Genomic DNA, 19,887 nt, shown 5'->3' with positions numbered 1-19,887 from the left:
TGTTCCCTGGTCCAGGCTGGGGGGATCGCCTATGGCAGTTGGGTGGCTCAGCCTGTGTGCAGGAGGAGGAGGAGAAGTTGAGCACTGCGCTGCAGGCTGGGCAGGGGCAGCCGTGGATCTAAGCCAGCCAAAGCCAGCACTGGGGTAGATTCAGGTAGCTTTGCCCATTTTTTACGGAGGGGCAGCGCACCGTTTTGCCGCTGCGCCTCCGTAAATTTCCTTCGCTACGCTTGATTCACGGAGCAGTCTCTCCGTAAATTGCGTGTGCGCTCCGGAAAACTGCCCGGCGTAAGGGCGCGTAATTTAAATGATCCCGTAGGGGGCGTGGATCATTTAAATTAGGCGCGTTCCCACGCCGAACGTAGTGCGCATGCTCCGTCGGGAAACTTTCCCGACGTGCATTGCGGTAAATGACGTCGCAAGGACGTCATTTGCTTCAAAGTGAACGTGAATGGCGTCCAGCGCCATTCACGATTCACTTACGCAAACGACGTAATTTTTCAAAAACGCGACGCGGGAACGGCGGGTATACGTAGCATTGGCTGCCCCTGCTAATAGCAGGGGCAGCCTTATACTAAAACCGACGTACGCAAACGACGTAAACTGCGTACGCAGGGCTCGCGTAGGGTTGTGAATCGGCGTTAGTATGCAATTTGCATACTATACACTGAGCACAACGGGGACGCCACCTAGCGGCCATCGTAAGAATGCAGCCTACGATATGACTGGCATAAGAGCCTTATGCTAGTTATATCTTAGGCTGCAGTCGGCGTAACGAGGTTCCTGAATCAGGAGCATTCGAAACGCCGGCGCAAGTAAGCAATTGCGCTGCGTAACTATGGTTACGCAGATGCAATTGCTTTTTGAATCTGGGCCTCTGTCTGCAGAATTCCGCCTCCTGCCGGGAGTCAGGTGAAGACTGGAGGAGAGTGGCACACAGTGAAAATGCTCTGGCTGCCCTCTCTCTGGGTGCCACAGCCGGAGAAGGAGAGAAGGCGGGTGGATTCGGAGTGCAGGAAAGCACTGGGTACAGACCTCGCTCCCCTCTGCCTCACTCTGAGACACTGTGAATGTGACGCCACTGGTTGCTGGATGCCAGACGGGGCGGCCCTAGCAATCAGTTTGGTAATCAGCTATTAGGGTGGCTGTGTGTCCTCATTTCATTCCGGGACACTATACTGTCCCGGAATGAAGGTTCCTGGGACACGGGACACAAATGCAAATTGCGGGACAGTCCCAGGCAATCCAGGACATGTGGGCACCCTAAGTTCAATGCTTCCGAGCATGCGTCGAATTGATTCAGAGCATGCATGTTTTTTTTGCGCGTCGGAATTGCATCCAGACGATCGGAATTTCCTACAAGAACTTTTCTTGGCGGAAAATTTAAGAACCAGCTTTCTTGACGAAAATTCCGATAGAAAAAGTCCGATGGAGCCTACCCACGGTCGGAATTTTCGACCACAAGCTCTAATCTGACTTTTCTTGTCGCAATTTCCGATCCCGTGTACGCGGCTAAAGTGTTTAAAGAAGTCCTAGGGGCGGATTCACAGACTTCGGCGCATTTTTCTGCCGGCGTAGCGCATCTCATATGTGCTACGCCAACGTAACACAGAGAGGCAAGCACAATATTCACAAAGCACTTGCTTCCAACGTTGCGCCGGCGTAACGTAAATTCGTAGGCGTAAGCCGGCCTAATTCAAAGTAGGTGGAAGGTGGGACGTGATCCATTTAAATGAAGCGTGACCCCATGCAAATGTAGGGCCGAACGAACGGCGCATGCGCTGTCCCGTGGACGTATCCCAGTGCGCATGCTCAGAATCACGTCGAATATACTCCCTAAGATACGACGGCCTACGACGTGAACGTAACCTACGCCCAGCCCTATTCACGTACGACTTACGTAAACGACGTAAAATATGACGGCTGTTCCCTGGTCCATACCTTTGCATGACTTACACCTGCTTTATGAGGCTTAACTTTACGTCGGACGTAAGACTTACGTAAACTGCGTATTTTAATGCGCCGGGCGCAAGTACATTCGTGAATTGGCGTATCTCCCTCATTTGCATATTCAAATCGTAAATCAATGGGAGCGTCCCTTGCGGCCAGCATAGATATGCGCCCAAGATATGACAGCGTAGGAAACTTACATCGGTCGGAGGAAGCCTATTTTCAGGCGTATCTAGTTCTATGGGCACGGCGCACAGATACGACGGCGCACATTTACACTTACGCGGCGTATCTCAAGATACGTCGGCGTAAGTGTTACGTGAATTTGGGCCCTAGTTTTGAGCCTAATGCCGCGTACACACAACCGTTTTTCGGGTTCTAAAAAAAATCACATTCTTTTTTAATGTCATTAAAAACGATCGTGTGTGGGCTCCAGAGCATTTTTCACGATCTGGAAAACGGGCATTAAAAATTTCGAACATGCTCTATTTTTTCACGACGTTTTTAACTTTGTGGTTTTTAAGGTTGTAACAAATGATCGTGTGTGGGCTTTACCGGCGTGAAAAAAAAACGCGCATGCTCAGAAGCAAGTTATGAGACGGGAGCGCTCGTTCTGGTAGCGTTCGTAATGGAGTAAGCACATTCATCACGCTGTAACAGACAGAAAAGCGCGAATCGTCTTTTACTAACACGGAATCAACTAAAGCAGCCCCAAGGGTGGCGCCATCCGCATGGAACTTCCCCCTTTATAGTGCCGTCGTACGTGATGTACGTCACCGCGCTTTGCTAGAGCATTTTTTTTTCACAATCGTGTGTAGGCAAGGCCGTTTTAACAATCGGGTTGAAAAAAACTTTGTTTTTTCTAGACCATTAAAAACGTATTTTTTTATTTTATTTTTTATGAAAAACGGTCGTGTACACGCGGCATTAGAGCCCCAATCAGGTCACTTTACTGCTGCCGCCATACGTGACGTCATTTCTGGTTTTTGATCTGGTTTGAACATTCGGGGCGATTGGAACGCACGCCGGCTCGGACCGAGCGGTGTGCAGGACAATGGAACAGGATGGTTGTGTTGGTGCTGACTATAGGCACCTTGAAATGTGAGCGGCAAATTTAGATTTTTAGGGCCAGATTCCGGTAGAACGTACATACGTTACACCGCCGCAAGTTTTCATCGCAAGTGCCTGATTCACAGAGCACTTGCGATGAAAACTACGCCGGCGGCCTCCGGCGTAAGCCCGCGTAATTCAAAGGGGCGTGTGCCATTTAAATTAGGCGTGCTCCCGCGCCGGACCTACCGCGCATGCTCCCTTTTGAATTACCCGCCATGCTTTGCGCAAAGTGACGTAATTTTTTCGAACGGCGACGTGCGTAGTGTACTTCCGTATTCCCGGACGGCTTGCGCAAACGACGTGAATTTTTACATTTTGACGCGGGAACGACGGCCATACTTTATACAGCACATACGTTGTGCTGTGTAAAGTTAAGGCACCAAAAACGACGACTAACTTTGCGACGGGAAACTAGACTAGCGGCGACGTAGCGAACGCGGAAAAACGTTGTGGAAGGCCGTAACTCCTAATTTGCATACCCGACGCTGATTTACTACGCAAACTCCCCCCAGCGGCGCCCGCGGTATTGCATCTTAAGATTCGACGGTGTAAAACAATTACACCTGTCGGATCTTAGGGCTATCTATGCGTAACTCTATGAATCAGCCGCATAGATACTCTGAGAGATATGATGAAGTATCTGAGATACTGCGTCGTATCTCGGCTGTGAATCTGGCCCTTTATCCTTGTTTTGACTTTTAATAAAAGCATATGACACTATCCTGGATTATTATCTCTCCCTGGGTCTCGGTTATTGATGTTTAAGGAGATCAGCTGGTGGTGGTTTCCCAATATACCATTCTTAAGGTGGGACACTGTGAAAACAACATGCAAAAAGGGTGGTACCTTAGGGTAGTTCACATCGTTCTGGTCACACCTGTTTATGACAAGTACACTGGTAAGCCCCACCCACAAGCATGTGGGTGGGTGTAGCGTTTAACACACTAAGTACAGTTGGAATTTAAGAAACTTATATTGAAGGAAGGGCTCAAAGATACAACAGCCCAGCGGGAACACTCACAGTTCTGTGCAAAATGTAGAGCGGAGCAGGTTCTGATGCACCGACAGCATCTGTCCCCATGGGCGGAATGTGTCCTGGCAAGTCTGATCCCAATGAGGAAGGAGAGTGCGTCCCGATCCTGTCCCTACTCCTCCGGAACCCTTCCTTACCCCTATTCACTTTCCCTGACAGACGGGTAACCTGTCTCTACCCTGTCCACTTGCACACCAAATATGGGAACCAGAGACTTAAATAGACTCTGCGTGACCCAAGATGGCCACCAGTCAGATGGAGTGGCAACATCCAAACGGATCGCTTCCCCAGTGACCCAGGAAACCATAGAGGAATATGGCTTCCTTCCCCTCTGCAGTGCCGCTGTGGTTGAGCGCCACCTGCATTGAAGAAAAGAGACTGCACCTACCTACAAGCACATGACACAAAAAAAAGACATATATTGATACATATTGTTGTACTCACGCAGACAGGTAACAGTGGATGGCATCCACTCCTGGGAGGCTCCGGGGCTGAAACACGTCATTGTGTCCGATGACGGGTAATATCCGGATTTACAGTGTACTTTTATACCTTCATAAGAATCATAAAACTCCTTGTCTTCAGAGAACCTCTCCAGGTCTTCACTGGTCGGCTTTTTACACTGAGCTGTAGAATAGGATAAAAGAGATATTATCTGCAGAGCGAAGATTACTGTACATTATTGATCCAAATTCCCCCTATGCTGAGGGAATGGTAATCTACAGTCTACTGTGGAACTAGAATACGCAATAGAAAAGAATAGAATAGAAATTAATAATAATAAAATAAAAAGAATATAACCTTCTTCGGAAATTTGAATTTCAAATAGAATAAATTCAAATTTGAATAGAACAAGAAAGAATAAAATAGAAAATAAAATAATAAAATAAACAAAATAATAGAATAGACTAGAAAGAAACAATATAACTGTTTTCCAAAAATTTAAATTGAATACATTTAAATATAATAGAAAATAGAATATTGTAAAAATAGAAAAGAATAGAACAAGAAATAAAAGAATAGATTAAAAAAAATAGAATAACATAAAAAGAATATAACTTTCTTCTGAAATTTGAATTTCAAATACAATAAATGAAAATTTTGAACAGAACAGAAAATAATAGAATAAGCAATAGAAAATAATAGAATAGACTAGAAAGAACCAATATAACTGTTTTCCCAAAAATGTTAATTGAATAAGATAATAGAATACTTTAAAAATAGATAATAGAAAAGAATAGAACAAGAAATAAAAGAATTGAATAGAAAAAAATTGAATAAAATAAAAAGAATATAAACTTCTTCCGAAATTCAAAATTTCAAATACAATAAATTTAAATTTAACAGAAAAGAATATAATAGAAAATAAAGTAATAGAATACACAATAGAAAATAATAGAATAGACTAGAAGGAACCAATATAACTGTTTTCCGAATTTTTTTATTGAATATAATAGAACATTTTAAAAAGAGAAAAGAATAGAACAAGAAATAAAAGAATAGATTAAAAAAAATAGAATAAAATAAAAAGAATATAACTTTCTTCTGAAATTTGAATTTCAAATATAATAAAATTAAATTTTGAATAGAACAGAAAATAATAGAATAAACAATAGAAAATAATAGAATAGACTAGAAGGAACCAATATAACTGTTTTCCGAGAATTTTAATTGAATACATTTGAATATAATAGAAGATTTAAAAACTAGAAAAGAATAGAACAATAAATAAAATAATAGAATAAAAAAATAGAATAAAATAAAAAGAATATAACTTTCTTCTGAAATTTGAATTTCAAATATAATAAATGAAAATTTTGAACAGAACAGAAAATAATAGAATAAGCAATAGAAAATAATAGAATAGACTAGAAACAACCAATATAACTGTTTTCCCAAAAAATTTTATTGAATAAGATAATAGAATACTTTAAAAATAGAAAATAGAAAAGAATAGAACAAGAAATAAAATAATTGAATAGAAAAAAATTGAATAAAATAAAAAGAATATAAACTTCTTCCGAAATTCGAATTTCAAATACAATAAATTTAAATTTAACAGAAAAGAATAGAATAGAAAATAAAGTAATAGAATACACACTAGAAACTAATAGAATAGACTAGAAGGAACCAATATAACTGTTTTCCGATTTTTTTAATTGAATATAATAGAACATTTTAAAAATAGAAAAGAATAGAACAAGAAATAAAAGAATAGGTTAAAAAATAGAATAAAATAAAAATAATATAACCTTCTTCTGAAATTTGAATTTCAAATAGAATAAATTCAAATTTTGAATAGAACAGAAAAGAATAGAATAGAAAATAAAATAATAGAATAAACAATAGAAAATAATAGACTACAAAGAACCAATATAACTGTTTTCCGTAAATTTAAATTGAATAAATTTGAATATAATAGAAGATTTTAAAAATAGAATAGAACAAGAAATAAAAGAATAGAATTAAAAAAATTGAATAAAATAAAAATAATTTAACCTTCTCCTGAAATTTGAATTTCAAATATAATAAATTAAAATTTGAATAGAACAGAAAATAATAGAAAAAACAATAGAAATAGAATAGACTAGAAGGAACCAATATAACTGTTTTCCGAAAATTTTTATTGAATAAATTTGAATATAATAGAAACTTTAATATTTTAAAAATTGAAAAGAATAGAACAAGAGATAAAAGAATAAAGTAGAAAAAAATTGAATAAAATAAAAAGAATATAACCTTCTTCCGAAACTTGAATTAGCAAATAGAATAAATTCTAATTTGAATAGAACAGAAAATAATAGAATAGAAAATAAAATAATAGAATAAACAATAGAAAATAATAGAATAATCTAGAAGGAAACAATATAACTGTTTTCAGAAAATTTTAATTGAATAAAATTAAAAATAATAGATAATAGAAAACTTTAAAAATAGAAAATTGAAAAGAATAGAACAAGAAATAAAAGAATAGAATAGAAAAAAATTGAATGAAAAAAAAGGATATAACCTTCTTTCAAAATTCGAATTTCAAATAGAATAAATTCAGATATGAATAGAACAGAAAATAATAGAATAGAAAATAAAGTAATAGAATAAACAATAGAAAATAATAGAATAGACTAGAAGAAACCAATATAACTGTTTTCCGAAAATTTTAATTGTATACATTTGAATATAATAGAAAATAGAATATTTTAAAAATCGAAAGTAGAAAAGAATAAAACAAGAAATAAAAGAATAGAATAGAAAAAAATTGAATAAAATAAAAAGAATATAACCTTCTTCCAAAAAATGAATTTCAAATAGAATATATTCAAATTTGAATAGAACAGGAAAGAATAAAATAGAAAATAAAATACTAAAATAAACAAAATAATAGAATAGACTAGAAAAAAACAATATGACTGTTTTCTGAAAATTTTAATTGAATACATTTGTATATATTAGAAAATAGAATATTTTAAAAATGGAAAAGAATAGAACAAGAAATAAAAGAATAGAATAGAAAAAAATAGAATAAAATAAAAAGAAAATAACCTTCTTCCGAAATTTGAATTTCAAATAGAATAAATTCAAATTTTGAATAGAACAGAAAAGAATAGGATAGAAAATAAAATAATAGAACAAACAATAGAAAATAATAGAATAGACTGAAAAGAAAGAAACAATATAACTTTTTTCCGGAAATTTAAATTGAATAAATTTGAATATGATAGAAAATAGAATATAATATGAAAAAATAGAACAAGAAATAAAAGAATATGATAGAAAAAAAAACAATGGAAAAGAAAGAAAATAAACATCCACCAAAATTCGAATTTTGAATAGAATAAAACAGATTTTGAATAGAATTTGTTTTGAATTTAAATGCAATTCGAATCGATTCCAAAAAACAAAACAAATTCCGAAATTGAATTGAATAAATTAAAACAAACTAAACTAATTTTTGTGAATAACGAATCGAAACAATTTTTTTTTTTTTAGTTGTTCTGCACGTGTCTAGTATATTATCTATACTTTTTAATGACAGTTTTTCTGGTGAATAAATTTATGTCTTGTTTTGTTTCAGATTTGTTTTTACTTTTACTTGGAGAAAATGTTATCCCCAATGGGAGGGGGTGTGTCTCCTCTGGTGATTGGTGGGATGAGAGACTGATGATGGTTGGCCCCTCCTCCTGTACTGTCCTCACTATAGAAGGTTCTATTCCCTTGTGTGTGTTTGTGGCGGGTTTGTGTTCTGCTTCCTTCTGTATTTCGGGAACCCACATCTTTTTTCATTTCTTCTTGTGTCATTGGATCCATTTGGATTCTGCGGGCCAGATCCACATAGAAATAGATAGGCGCAGCGTATCAGAGATACGCTACGCCGCCGTACCTTCCCTGGCGTTCTTTCAAATCCTCAAAGATTTCGCGCCGTAAGTTACGGCAGCGTGTTGTATTTCTGGCGGCGGAATTCAAATCGGCGAGTAGGGGGCGTGATTCATTTAAATGAAGCGCGTCCCCGCGCCGAATGAACTGCGTTTCGAAATTTCCCGCCGTGCATTGTGCGAAATGACGTCGCAACGACGTCTTTTTTAAACTTAGACGTGACTTACGTCCATCCCGATTCACGGACGACTTACGCAAAAAAAAGAAAAAAATTCAAATTTCGACGCGGGAACGACGGCCATACTTAACATAGCAAGTCTAACTATACGCCGCAAAATACCAGCCTTAACTATACGCCGGAAAAAGCCGACTAGAGACGACGTAAGAGAATGCGACGGCCGCGCGCACCTTCGTGGATCGTCGGAAAAAGCTCATTTGCATACCCGACGCGGAAAACGACGCAAACTCCACCCAGCGGACGCCGAAGTATTGCACCTACGTTCCGAAGGCGTACGCCTGTCGGATCTGACCCAAATGCCGTCGTATCTTAGTTTGAGGATTCAAACTAAAGATACGACGCAGGTAATTTGAAAGTACGCCGGAGTATCAGCAGATACGCAGGCGTACTTTCTCTCTGGATTTGCACCTTAGTGACTATTGTGTCTCCTCCACCATGTACACCATCTATTTTAGTGCCATTATTGTGCCCACCACCACCTTGACCACCAAGTGATGGTTCTTTCTGACGGGTCTCCACTGTACCTTTCTTCTCGGGTGGTTCGTCTTCCCCTTCCCCATAGCGTCTCTGATAAGGACCTTTTCTCCTCCGAAATGGACGCCCTGTGTAGGAAAGAAAAAATGATGAAGAGGAAGTAGAGGGTGAGTCAGGTAGGTACCGTATTCGCCGGCGTATAAGACGACCCCCTAATTTTCCAGCTAAAATGTTGGTTTTGGGATATACTCGCCGTATAAGACTACCCCCTTCCTACTAGTCATGCCTCGCCTCACCTCACTGTGCCATTACATGCCTCACTGTGCGCCCACTACATGCCTCACTGTGCCACCATTACATGCCTCACTGTGCCACCATTACATGCCTCACTGTGCCACCATTACATGCCTCACTGTGCCACCATTACATGCCTCACTGTGCCACCATTACATGCCAGACTATGCCACCATTACATGCCTCACTATGCCACCATTACATGCCTCACTATGCCACCATTACATGCCTCACTGTGCCATTACATGCCTCACTGTGCCACCATTACATGCCTCACTATGCCACCATTACATGCCTCACTGTGCCACCATTACATGCCTCACTGTGCCACCATTACATGCCTCACTATGCCACCATTACATGCCTGACTGTGCCACCATTACATGCCTCACTGTGCCACCATTACATGCCAGACTGTGCCACCATTACATGCCTCACTGTGCCACCATTACATGCCTCACTGTGCCACCATTACATGCCTCACTATGCCACCATTACATGCCTCACTGTGCCACCATTACATGCCTCACTATGCCACCATTACATGCCTCACTATGCCACCATTACATGCCAGACATCCGGTCAACCAACCAAAACCTTCTCCAAATTCCTAAATCCCGCTACAAATCGAAGGGAGAACGTAGATTTTCAGGCCAAGGACCACGGCTCTGGAATGCTCTACCCACTACCATCCGCTTGGAGGAAAACCATCGGGCATTTAGGAAAAAACTAAAGACCCGCCTCTTATGAAAGACCGGTACGACTCTGGATGCCAAGCGCCTTGAGGCGATTAAGTTCGCATTTGTTGCGCTATACAAGTTACTCACTCAGACTGTGCCACCATTACATGCCTCACTATGCCACCATTACATGCCTCACTGTGCCACCATTACATGCCTCACTGTGCCACCATTACATGCCTCACTGTGCCACAATTACATGCCTCACTATGCCACCATTACATGCCTCACTGTGCCACCATTACATGCCTCACTGTGCCACCATTACATGCCTCACTATGCCACCATTACATGCCTCACTGTGCCACCATTACATGCCAGACTGTGCCACCATTACATGCCAGACTGTGCCACCATTACATGCCTCACTGTGCCACCATTACATGCCTCACTGTGCCACCATTACATGCCAGACTATGCCACCATTACATGCCTCACTATGCCACCATTACATGCCTCACTGTGCCACCATTACATGCCAGACTGTGCCACCATTACATGCCTCACTGTACCACCATTACATGCCAGACTGTGCCACCATTACATGACAGACTGAGCCACCATTACATGCCTCACTGTGCCACCATTGCATGCCTCACTGTGCCACCATTACATGCCTCACTGTGCCACCATTACATGCCAGTTTGTGCCACCATTACATGCCAGACTGTGCCACCATTACATGCCTCACTGTGCCACCATTACATGCCTCACTGTGCCACCATTACATGCCAGACTATGCCACCATTACATGCCTCACTATGCCACCATTACATGCCTCACTGTGCCACCATTACATGTCAGACTGTGCCACCATTACATGCCTCACTGTACCACCATTACATGCCAGACTGTGCCACCATTACATGACAGACTGAGCCACCATTACATGCCTCACTGTGCCACCATTGCATGCCTCACTGTGCCACCATTACATGCCTCACTGTGCCACCATTACATGCCAGTTTGTGCCACCATTACATGCCAGACTGTGCCACCATTACATGCCTCACTGTGCCACCATTACATGCCAGACTGTGCCACCATTACATGCCAGTTTGTGCCACCATTACATGCCTCACTGTGCCACCATTACATGCCAGACTGTGCCACCATTACATGCCTCACTGTGCCACCATTACATGCCAGGCTGTGCCACCATTACATGCCTCACTGTTCCACCATTACATGCCAGACTGTGCCACCATTACATGCCAGACTGTGCCACCATTATATGCCTCACTGTGCCACCATTACATGCCAGACTGTGCCACCATTACATGCCTCACTGTGCCACCATTACATGCCAGACTGTGCCACCATTACATGCCAGTTTGTGCCACCATTACATGCCTCACTGTGCCACCATTACATGCCAGACTGTGCCACCATTACATGCCTCACTGTGCCACCATTACATGCCAGGCTGTGCCACCATTACATGCCTCACTGTTCCACCATTACATGCCAGACTGTGCCACCATTACATGCCAGACTGTGCCACCATTATATGCCTCACTGTGCCACCATTACATGCCAGACTGTGCCACCATTACATGCCTCACTGTGCCACCAATACATGCCTCGACGATCCCTTACCTTATCCCTGACATGCAGAATCTCAGTCAGACAGCGGCCGTCCATTTTTCAAAAGCCGCGCCTCCTCCTCGTGCTGTTTCGTGATAGGCGGAACACTCAGCTTCCCAGCAGACACTGTGTTCAGTGTTCCGCCTATCACGGATGCCCTCTCGTCCGAGACCGAGGACAAGAAGGCATCCGTGATAGGCTGGACACTGAACAGAGGCTCTGCTGGGAAGCTGAGTGTTCCGCCTATCACGGAACAGCACGAGGAAGAGCCGCGGCTCTTGAAAAATGGACGGCCGCGGTCTGACTGAGAGTCTGCATGTCAGGTACCAGCGTATAAGATGACCCCCGACTTTTAGGAAGAATTTCATGTGTTAAAAAGTCATCTTATACGCCGGAAAATACGGTAATAATTTCAGATACTCACCCATCCAGTGGATCCAGTGTTGACCCACTGAGATCATCTCATGCCCAGCTACAGCTCCGTCCCACGCCGCCATTTTTCTCTGATGTCATAGAGAGGCCCGCCGGCTCTTCCAAAATTCAGCGAGCGGGCCTCTCGATGGCGCGTCAATAGGCCCGCCCCTCCTCCTGTTCGTGACTGCAAGGCTATTCCTCCTGGGATACGTGATGTACATATCACGGGAGGCATAGCGGGCAATGTGCATTTCTTTCACCCCAAGGCAAATGACGTGCATGAGGAGGCGGGGTAAACTTAACATAAAAGAAAAAAATTATGCCTATTTCAGTAGAGGAAAGGAGGAGGGGTGGAGAGAGGTGGGATCGTCCATGGGAGGGTGAAGGTCCACCTTAACCCAGAGTCCTGGCTACAGGACAGGCAAAACAAACAATTGCTTGGGGCCCTGAGCTGGCCTGGGGCCCCCAACTTCCCCTTCCCAGGCTGTCGCGTGGCCGAGCTCCTCTTCCTTCCTCCTGGAGTCCTGTCAGTCCGGCAGGGTACCGTGCGTGGTACAGGAGATTCAGTTTCCTGTTCCCGGCCAGACTGACAGGAAGTGCATACTGAGTGCTCACTTCCTTTCAGTCCGGCCGGGAACACAGGAAACTGAATCTCCTGTACTGCGCGGTAACCGGCCTGGCCTGGCCCGGGCACTATCTGTTAGGGGACTGGGGACCCATAATGATAGAACACCGGACTGACAGGAGGAAGAGGAGCTCGGCCATGCTACAGCGGCAGCCTACAGGGAAGAAGGGGAGGTGAGAATAAAAAAACATAGGAACTAGGGAGGAGGGGAGGAGTAAGAACATGGGTGTAAAAAATTTGTGTAGCGCTAACATAGGCTTTTGGTGCGGGGGGTGCTTGGGGGCCTCCATTTTGCTTGGGGCCCCCAAATTCCTTCAAACGGCCCTGCCTTGCAGTCAGGGTTTGGAGGTTCTTCCCATCCAAATCTCTTAGAATCTCTGAAATTCGGGGTCCCTCTATTATGGACTTTAAAACCAGAGAGTGCTGGGAAACAGTCCTCTCTCTAGCCAAACACCCCCTGAAAAACCACACCTTGCGTGGGTGGGAACCCCTGAGTACAGCAATGTACTGGGCTCCTTAACTGCTTGCCGACCAGCTTCCGTCATTATCCTGCGGCAGGTCGGCTCGTTCCCGCGGACCGTCGTAGCTGTACGTCGGTCCCTTTAAGCGGGGTAATGGTGGCGCGCGCCGATGCTTGGGATGACCGCCGGCCATGAGCGATCGCGGGCACGAGAGGAAGAACAGGGACGTGTGCGTGTGTGTAAACACACACATCCCTGTTCTGAGAGGAGATTGAGATTGTGAGTTCCTATAGGCTGGGAACCACGATCTGTCATCTTCTAAAGTCAGTCCCATCCCCCTTCAGTTAGAACACACGTTAGGGAACACAGTTAAAGCGGAGTTCCCTTGAAAAAAATAAAAAATAAAAGCCAGCAGCTACAAATACGGCCGCTGCTAACTTTTAATATTAGGACACCTACCTGTCTAGGGCGCCCTGCAATGTCGGCACCCGAAGCCAATCTGTCACTCGGCTCTCAGGTGCTGCCGCTATCACGCTTAAAGGGACCGACGTACGGCTACGACAGTCTGCGTAAACGAGCTTTCACTTGCGGCCTCACTTCCTGTTTCTCTACTGCGCACACGCGATCCCACTGGTCCCTGCTGTCTTCTGGAGACAGCGGGGGAGGGGACAAAATAGGCACCGGACGTGGCGTAGATCACTGCGGTGATCTGTGCCCAGAAGTGGGAGCTAATACCTGTATTACACGGATATCTGCTCCCTCCTCCCCCCTGAAAGGTGCCAAATGTGACACTGAAGGGGGGGGGGGATCCAAAAAAGCAGAAGTTCCATTTTTGGGTGGAACTCCGCTTTAACCCCTTGATCGCCCCCTAGTGGTTAACCCCTTCCCTGCTAGTGACATTTACACAGTAATCAGTGCATTTTTATAGCACTGATCGCTGTATAAATGCCAATGGTCCCAAACATGTGTCAAAAGTGTCCGATGTGTCCGCCGCAATGTCACGGTCACAATAAAAATCGCAGATCGCCGCCATTACTAGTAAAAAAAAAATGCCATAAAACTACCCCCTATTTTGTAGACGCTATAACTTTTGCACATTTGCACAAACCAATCGATAAATGCCTTTTGCGATTTTTTTTACCACAAATATATAGAAGAATACGAATCAGCCTAAACTGAGGAAAAAAATAGCTTTAACCACTTAAGGACCGCCTCCTGCACATATACGTCGGCAGAATGGCGCGGCTGGGCACATGTACGTACAGGTACGTCCTGTGCTAGTGCCCAGCCGTGGGTCACTGGGACGCGCGCGCCCGCGACCCGGTCCGAAGCTCCGTGACCGCGGGACCCGCAGACCCGATCGCCGCTGGAGTCCCGCGATCGGTCCCCGGAGCTGAAGAACGGGGAGAGCTGTATGTAAACACACCTTCCCCGTTCTTCACTGTGGCGGCGTCATCGATCGTGTGTTCCCTTTTATAGGGAAACACAATCGATGACGTCACACCTACAGTCACACCCCCCTACAGTTAGAAACACATATTAGGTCATACATAACCCCTTCAGCGCCCCCTTGTGGTTAACTCCCAAACTGCAATTGTCATTTTCACAGTAATCGGTGTATTTTAAATGCATTTTTTGCTATGAAAATGACAATGGTCCCAAAAATGTGTCAAAATTGTCCGAAGTGTCCGCAATAATGTCGCAGTCACGAAAAAAATTGCTGATCGCCGCCATTAGTAGTAAAAAAAAAAAAATTATAAAAATGCAATAAAACTATCCCCTATTTTGTAAACGCTATCAATTTTGCGCAAACCAACCGATAAACGTTTATTGCGATTTTTTTACCAAAAATATGTAGAAGAATACGTATCGGCCTAAACTGAGAAAAAAAAAATTTTAATATATTTTTGGGGGATATTTATTATAGCAAAAAGTAAAAAATATTGCATTTTTTTTCAAAATTGTCGCTCTATTTTTGTTTATAGCGCAAAAACTAAAAACCGCAGAGGTGATCAAATACCACCAAAAGAAAGCTCTATTTGTGGGGAAAAAAGGACGCCAATTTTGTTTGGGAGCCACGTCGCACGACCGCGCAATTGTCAGTTAAAGCGGCCAAATCCTCCGGGGGCTGAAGTGGTTAGACCACAACCCAAATATCAGGGAAATGCGCCCGCCGTTCAGGACACACTCCCGGAAGGTAAATCTGCCATTTCTTACTATAAAATGCACGAGATAAACAAGAAAGCATCCTAAATCTATAAAGAATTGGGAGCCCCACCTATAATAATAATAAGAATCTTACCTCGGGTAGTCTCGGAGGTTTGGTCGGCCCCCAGTCCATAGAGGAGACAGACGGTGATCAGTAGATAAGACCACAGTGTAGACATGGCGGACAGACCCCCAGCTACAGTCAGTGTGCGCGGTGCTCAGTCCTATCACTGTTTATATATCCTGTGCTGGGGGCCAATGGAGAGGAAACTCCCAGTTTACGTTAAACCGCACATCTCAGGAAATCGCTCTTCCTGTTTTGTAGTAAAGCCAGAAATCTGTGTCCTGGCTTGTGGCCAGCTCTTGCCTCAGAGTTCCCATCCAAGGGACATAATGTATTTGTGTGTACATACAGTATATATATATTTCCTGTTTTTATTTTTTTTATATATATATATATATATATATATATACACTATGGGCAATTTTTCATCGCAAGTGCCTGATTCACCAAGCACTTGCGATGAAAACCTACGCCGTCGGCCTCCGGCGCAAGGCGGGCCAATATTCAAATGGGCATGTGCCATATAAATTAGGCGCGCTCCCGCGCCGGACCTACTGCGCATGCTCAGTTGCGCAATTCCCGTCGTGCTTTGCGCGCCGTGACGTCAATTTTTCGAACGGCGACGCGCGTATCGTAATTCCGTATTCCCGGACGGCTTACGCAAACGACGTTCATTTTTAAATTTCGACGCGGGAACGACGGCCATACTTTAGACAGCAATACGTTTGCTGACTAAAGTTAGGGCACCAAAAAAAAACGACTAACTTTGCGACGGGAAACTAGACTAGCGGCGACGTAGCGAACGCGAAAAACCGTCGTGGATCGCCGTAACTCCTAATTTGCATACCCGACGCTGGTTTACGACGCGAATTCCCCCCAACGGCGGCCGCGGTACTGCATCCTAAGATCCGACAGTGTAAAACAATTACGCCTGTCGGATCTTAGGGATATCTATGCGTAACTGATTCTATGAATCAGCCGCATAGATAGAAACAGAGATACGACGTCGTATCTCATTTGTGAATCTGGCCCATAATGTATTTGTGTGTACATACAGTATATATATATCCTGTTTTAATTTTTTTATATATATACACACTATGGCCCGGATTCAGACAGGAGATACGCCGTTGTATCTCTGATTGCGGTCGGTCGTATCTATGCGCCTGATTCAGAGAATCAGTTCCGCATAGATATCCCTAAGATCCGACAGGTGTAAGTGTCTTAGGCTGCATTATCACGCTGCCCGCTAGGTGGCGCTTCCGTATAGTTACGTGAGGAATATGCTAAATAGGTATTTACGCCGATTCAGAAACGTACGTCCCGCCGTCGCTTTGTTTTTACGTCGTTTGCGTTAGGCTTTTTCCGGCGTAAAGTTACCCCTGCTATATGAGGCGTACCTAATGTTAAGTATGTACGTCGTTCCCGCGCCAGAGTTTTGAAATTTTTACGTTGTTTGCGTAATTAGTTCGCGAATAGGGCTTTGCGTAAGTTACGTTCACGTCGAAACCAATGAGGCTTTGCGGCGTAATTTCGAGCATGCGCACTGGGATTTTTTCACGAACGGCGCATGTGCCGTTCACAAAAAACGTCAAATACGCGGGGTCAAGGGAAATTTAAATAAAACACGCCCCCGACATCCCCATTTGAATTAGGCGGGCTTACGCCACCACACAAACGTTACGCCGCCGTAACTAAGGGCGCAAGTTTTTTGCTGTGAAAATGACAATGGTCCCAAAAATGTGTCAAAATTGTGCGAACTGTCCACCATAATGTCGCAGTCACGAAAAAAATAAAAATAAAAATGCAATAAAACTATCCCCTTTTTTGTAAACACTATAAATTTTGCGCAAAACAATCGATAAACGCTTATTGCGATTTTTTTTTTACCAAAAAAAGGTAGAAGAATACGTATCGGCCTAAACTGAGGAAAACATATTTTTTATATATTTTTGGGGGATATTTATTATAGCAAAAAGTAAAATATATTGTTTTTTTTTCAAAATTGTCGCTCTATTTTTGTTTATAGCGTAAAAAATAAAAACCGTAGAGGTGATCAAATACCGCCAAAAGAAAGCTCTATTTGTGTGGAAAAAAGGACGCCAATTTTGTTTGGGAGCCACGTCGCGCGACCGCGCAATTGTCAGCTAAAGCGACACAGTGCCGAATCGCAAAAACTGGGCAGGTCCTTTAGCTGCCTAAAGGTCCGGGTCTTAAGTGGTTAAAGGGCCCAGAGGTCCCCAGGGCACCGGATGGCAACCCCCCCCCCCCTCCTTTTTTTATTTTTTTTTTATAAAAAAAAGTTATTTTTTTTTATATATATATTTTTTTGTTTTTATTAAAGGGCCCAGAGGTCCCCAGGGCCCCCGGATGGCTACCTGGCTACCCCCCTGCTTTTTTTATATATATATATATATATATATATATATATATATATATATATATATATATATATATAATTTCTTATTTTTCTTTTGTAAGGGGCCCAGAGGTCCCCAGGAAACCCCCCCCCCCCCCCCCCCCCCCCGATTTTTCTCAATTTTCTCAATTAGCAGCGGCACTCCCCCCCCCCCCCCCCCCAACCGCTTCTCAATTTGATTTGAGACAGCAGCAAACCCCCCCGGTTCCTCTGCTCCAGGGGGCCCATGCCTGAAGCTGTGTAAGGGGCCCCATAATTCCTGATGGCGGTCCTGGTGTCCAGTATGATGTGTGAAAAAAGAATACATTTAAAACATTATTACAAAAAAAAGTTGAATGAATTGTCAAATAAACTGCAGTGTAGGGGTTATCCCTCCCGATTGTACTGATTGGAGAACAAACAAACCTAGATGTACCACACAGGAGTAACGAGAATAGCGGTCGCGTTGCATTTCTCACGCAGTATTACCCAATTCCTCTGGGGAATTTAGTCAATGATGCAAACATTTTGCTCAATATTATGTAATAACTTCCCCAATGTTCCGGAATGTATTTTCCTTCCACTCCCTTCCTATAGAAAGGAACACATTGTTCCAGATTGTATACTTCTCTACACTAATCATCTTCTTTGTGCCTTTTTCCTTTTTTTTTTCTCATTGTTGTAATATCTTTTATTTTTATCAGTAGCATTATCAGTAGCAATAAAGGGCCAGATCCACATACATTTGGATCGGCGCAGCGTATCAGAGATACACTACGCCGCCATACCTTACCTGGCGTATATTCGAATCCTCAGCGAGTTCGCGCCGTAAGTTACGGCGGCGTAGTGTATTTCTGGCGGCGGATTTCAAATTGGCCGGGTTGGGGGCGGGTTTCATTTAAATGAAGCGCGTCCCCGCGTCGAATGAACTGCTCATGCGTCGTCCCAAAATTTCCTGCCGTGCATTGCGCTAAATGACGTCGCTAGGACGTCATTTTTTTAACTTAGACGTGAGTTACGTCCATCCCTATTCACGGACGACTTACGCAAAAAAAATAATTCTAATTTCGATGCGGGAACGACAGTCATACTTAATATGGCAAGTCTATCTATACGACATTAGAAAATGCGACGGCCGCGCGTACGTTCGTGGATCGTCGTAAATCGCTAATTTGCATACCCAACGCGGAAAACGGCGCGAACTCCACCCAGCGGGCGCCTGTCGGATCTAACTCAGATGCCGTCGTATCTTGGTTTGAGGATTCAAACTAAAGATACGACGCGAGAAATTTGAAAGTACGCCGGGGTATCAGTAGATACGCCGGCGTACTTGCTCTCTGGATCTGGCCCAAAATCTTTAAATAACATTTTATAAGATACAGTGCCCTGCAAAAGTATTCCCCCCGCCTTGGCTTTTTACCTATTTTGTTACATTACAGCCTTTAGTTCAATGTTTTTTTTTTTTTATAATATGTGATGGATCAGAACACAATAGTCTAAGTTGGTGAAGTAAAATTAGAAAAATAAATACCGTATTTATCGGCATATACCGCGCACTTTTTTCCCCTTAAAATTAGGGGGAAATCGTGGGTGCGCGATATACGCCGATCCCCGCTGTCTGCGTCATTGTCCGAGCATTGTCCGAGCCGAGTGTACTGCGCACTCGGCTAGGCTTGGCTACGCTCGGCTCTGCCCGCAGCCACGCAAGAGGAGCCGAGAGAAGCCGAGTGTGCAGGAAATCCGGCTCTGCACAGCGCGCCAAATTCAAACACACAACGAAATGCAACCCCGGGCAAGGTGCGGCTGGACACCTCCAAAGCCGCAGACGGACATCCACAAGGCTGGACGGACCCCGCGCAACGTCGCAGACGGACGCCGGACAAGGCCGCCGATGGACGCCGGACAAGACAGCAGACG

The 19,887-nt window shown here is 43.5% G+C and overlaps 1 protein-coding gene across 2 annotated transcripts in view; it reads right to left on the bottom strand.

Moving 5' to 3' along the window:
• The window catches only part of LOC120924687 (receptor-type tyrosine-protein phosphatase kappa-like), a 60,114-nt gene extending 44,363 nt beyond the window's left edge, over positions 1-15,751 (bottom strand). The window contains exons 1-3 of one of the 2 annotated variants that reach the window (XM_040335693.1): positions 15,603-15,751; positions 9,230-9,307; positions 4,541-4,723 (exon numbers count right to left, since the gene is read on the bottom strand). In XM_040335693.1, coding sequence (XP_040191627.1) covers positions 4,541-4,723; positions 9,230-9,307; positions 15,603-15,687 — 346 coding nt within the window. In that variant the 5' untranslated portion in view covers positions 15,688-15,751. The remainder of the gene's footprint in view (positions 1-4,540; positions 4,724-9,229; positions 9,308-15,602) is intronic. The other variant, XM_040335694.1, reaches the window with a different exon arrangement.
• Between the last annotated feature and the right edge of the window lie 4,136 nt (positions 15,752-19,887).

The sequence above is a fragment of the Rana temporaria genome, chromosome 1 (assembly GCF_905171775.1).
Source record: "Rana temporaria chromosome 1, aRanTem1.1, whole genome shotgun sequence".
Taxonomy (NCBI): domain Eukaryota; kingdom Metazoa; phylum Chordata; class Amphibia; order Anura; family Ranidae; genus Rana; species Rana temporaria.
The sequence above is the reverse complement of the archived record's forward strand: the minus strand, read 5'-3'. Positions and strand labels throughout refer to the sequence as shown.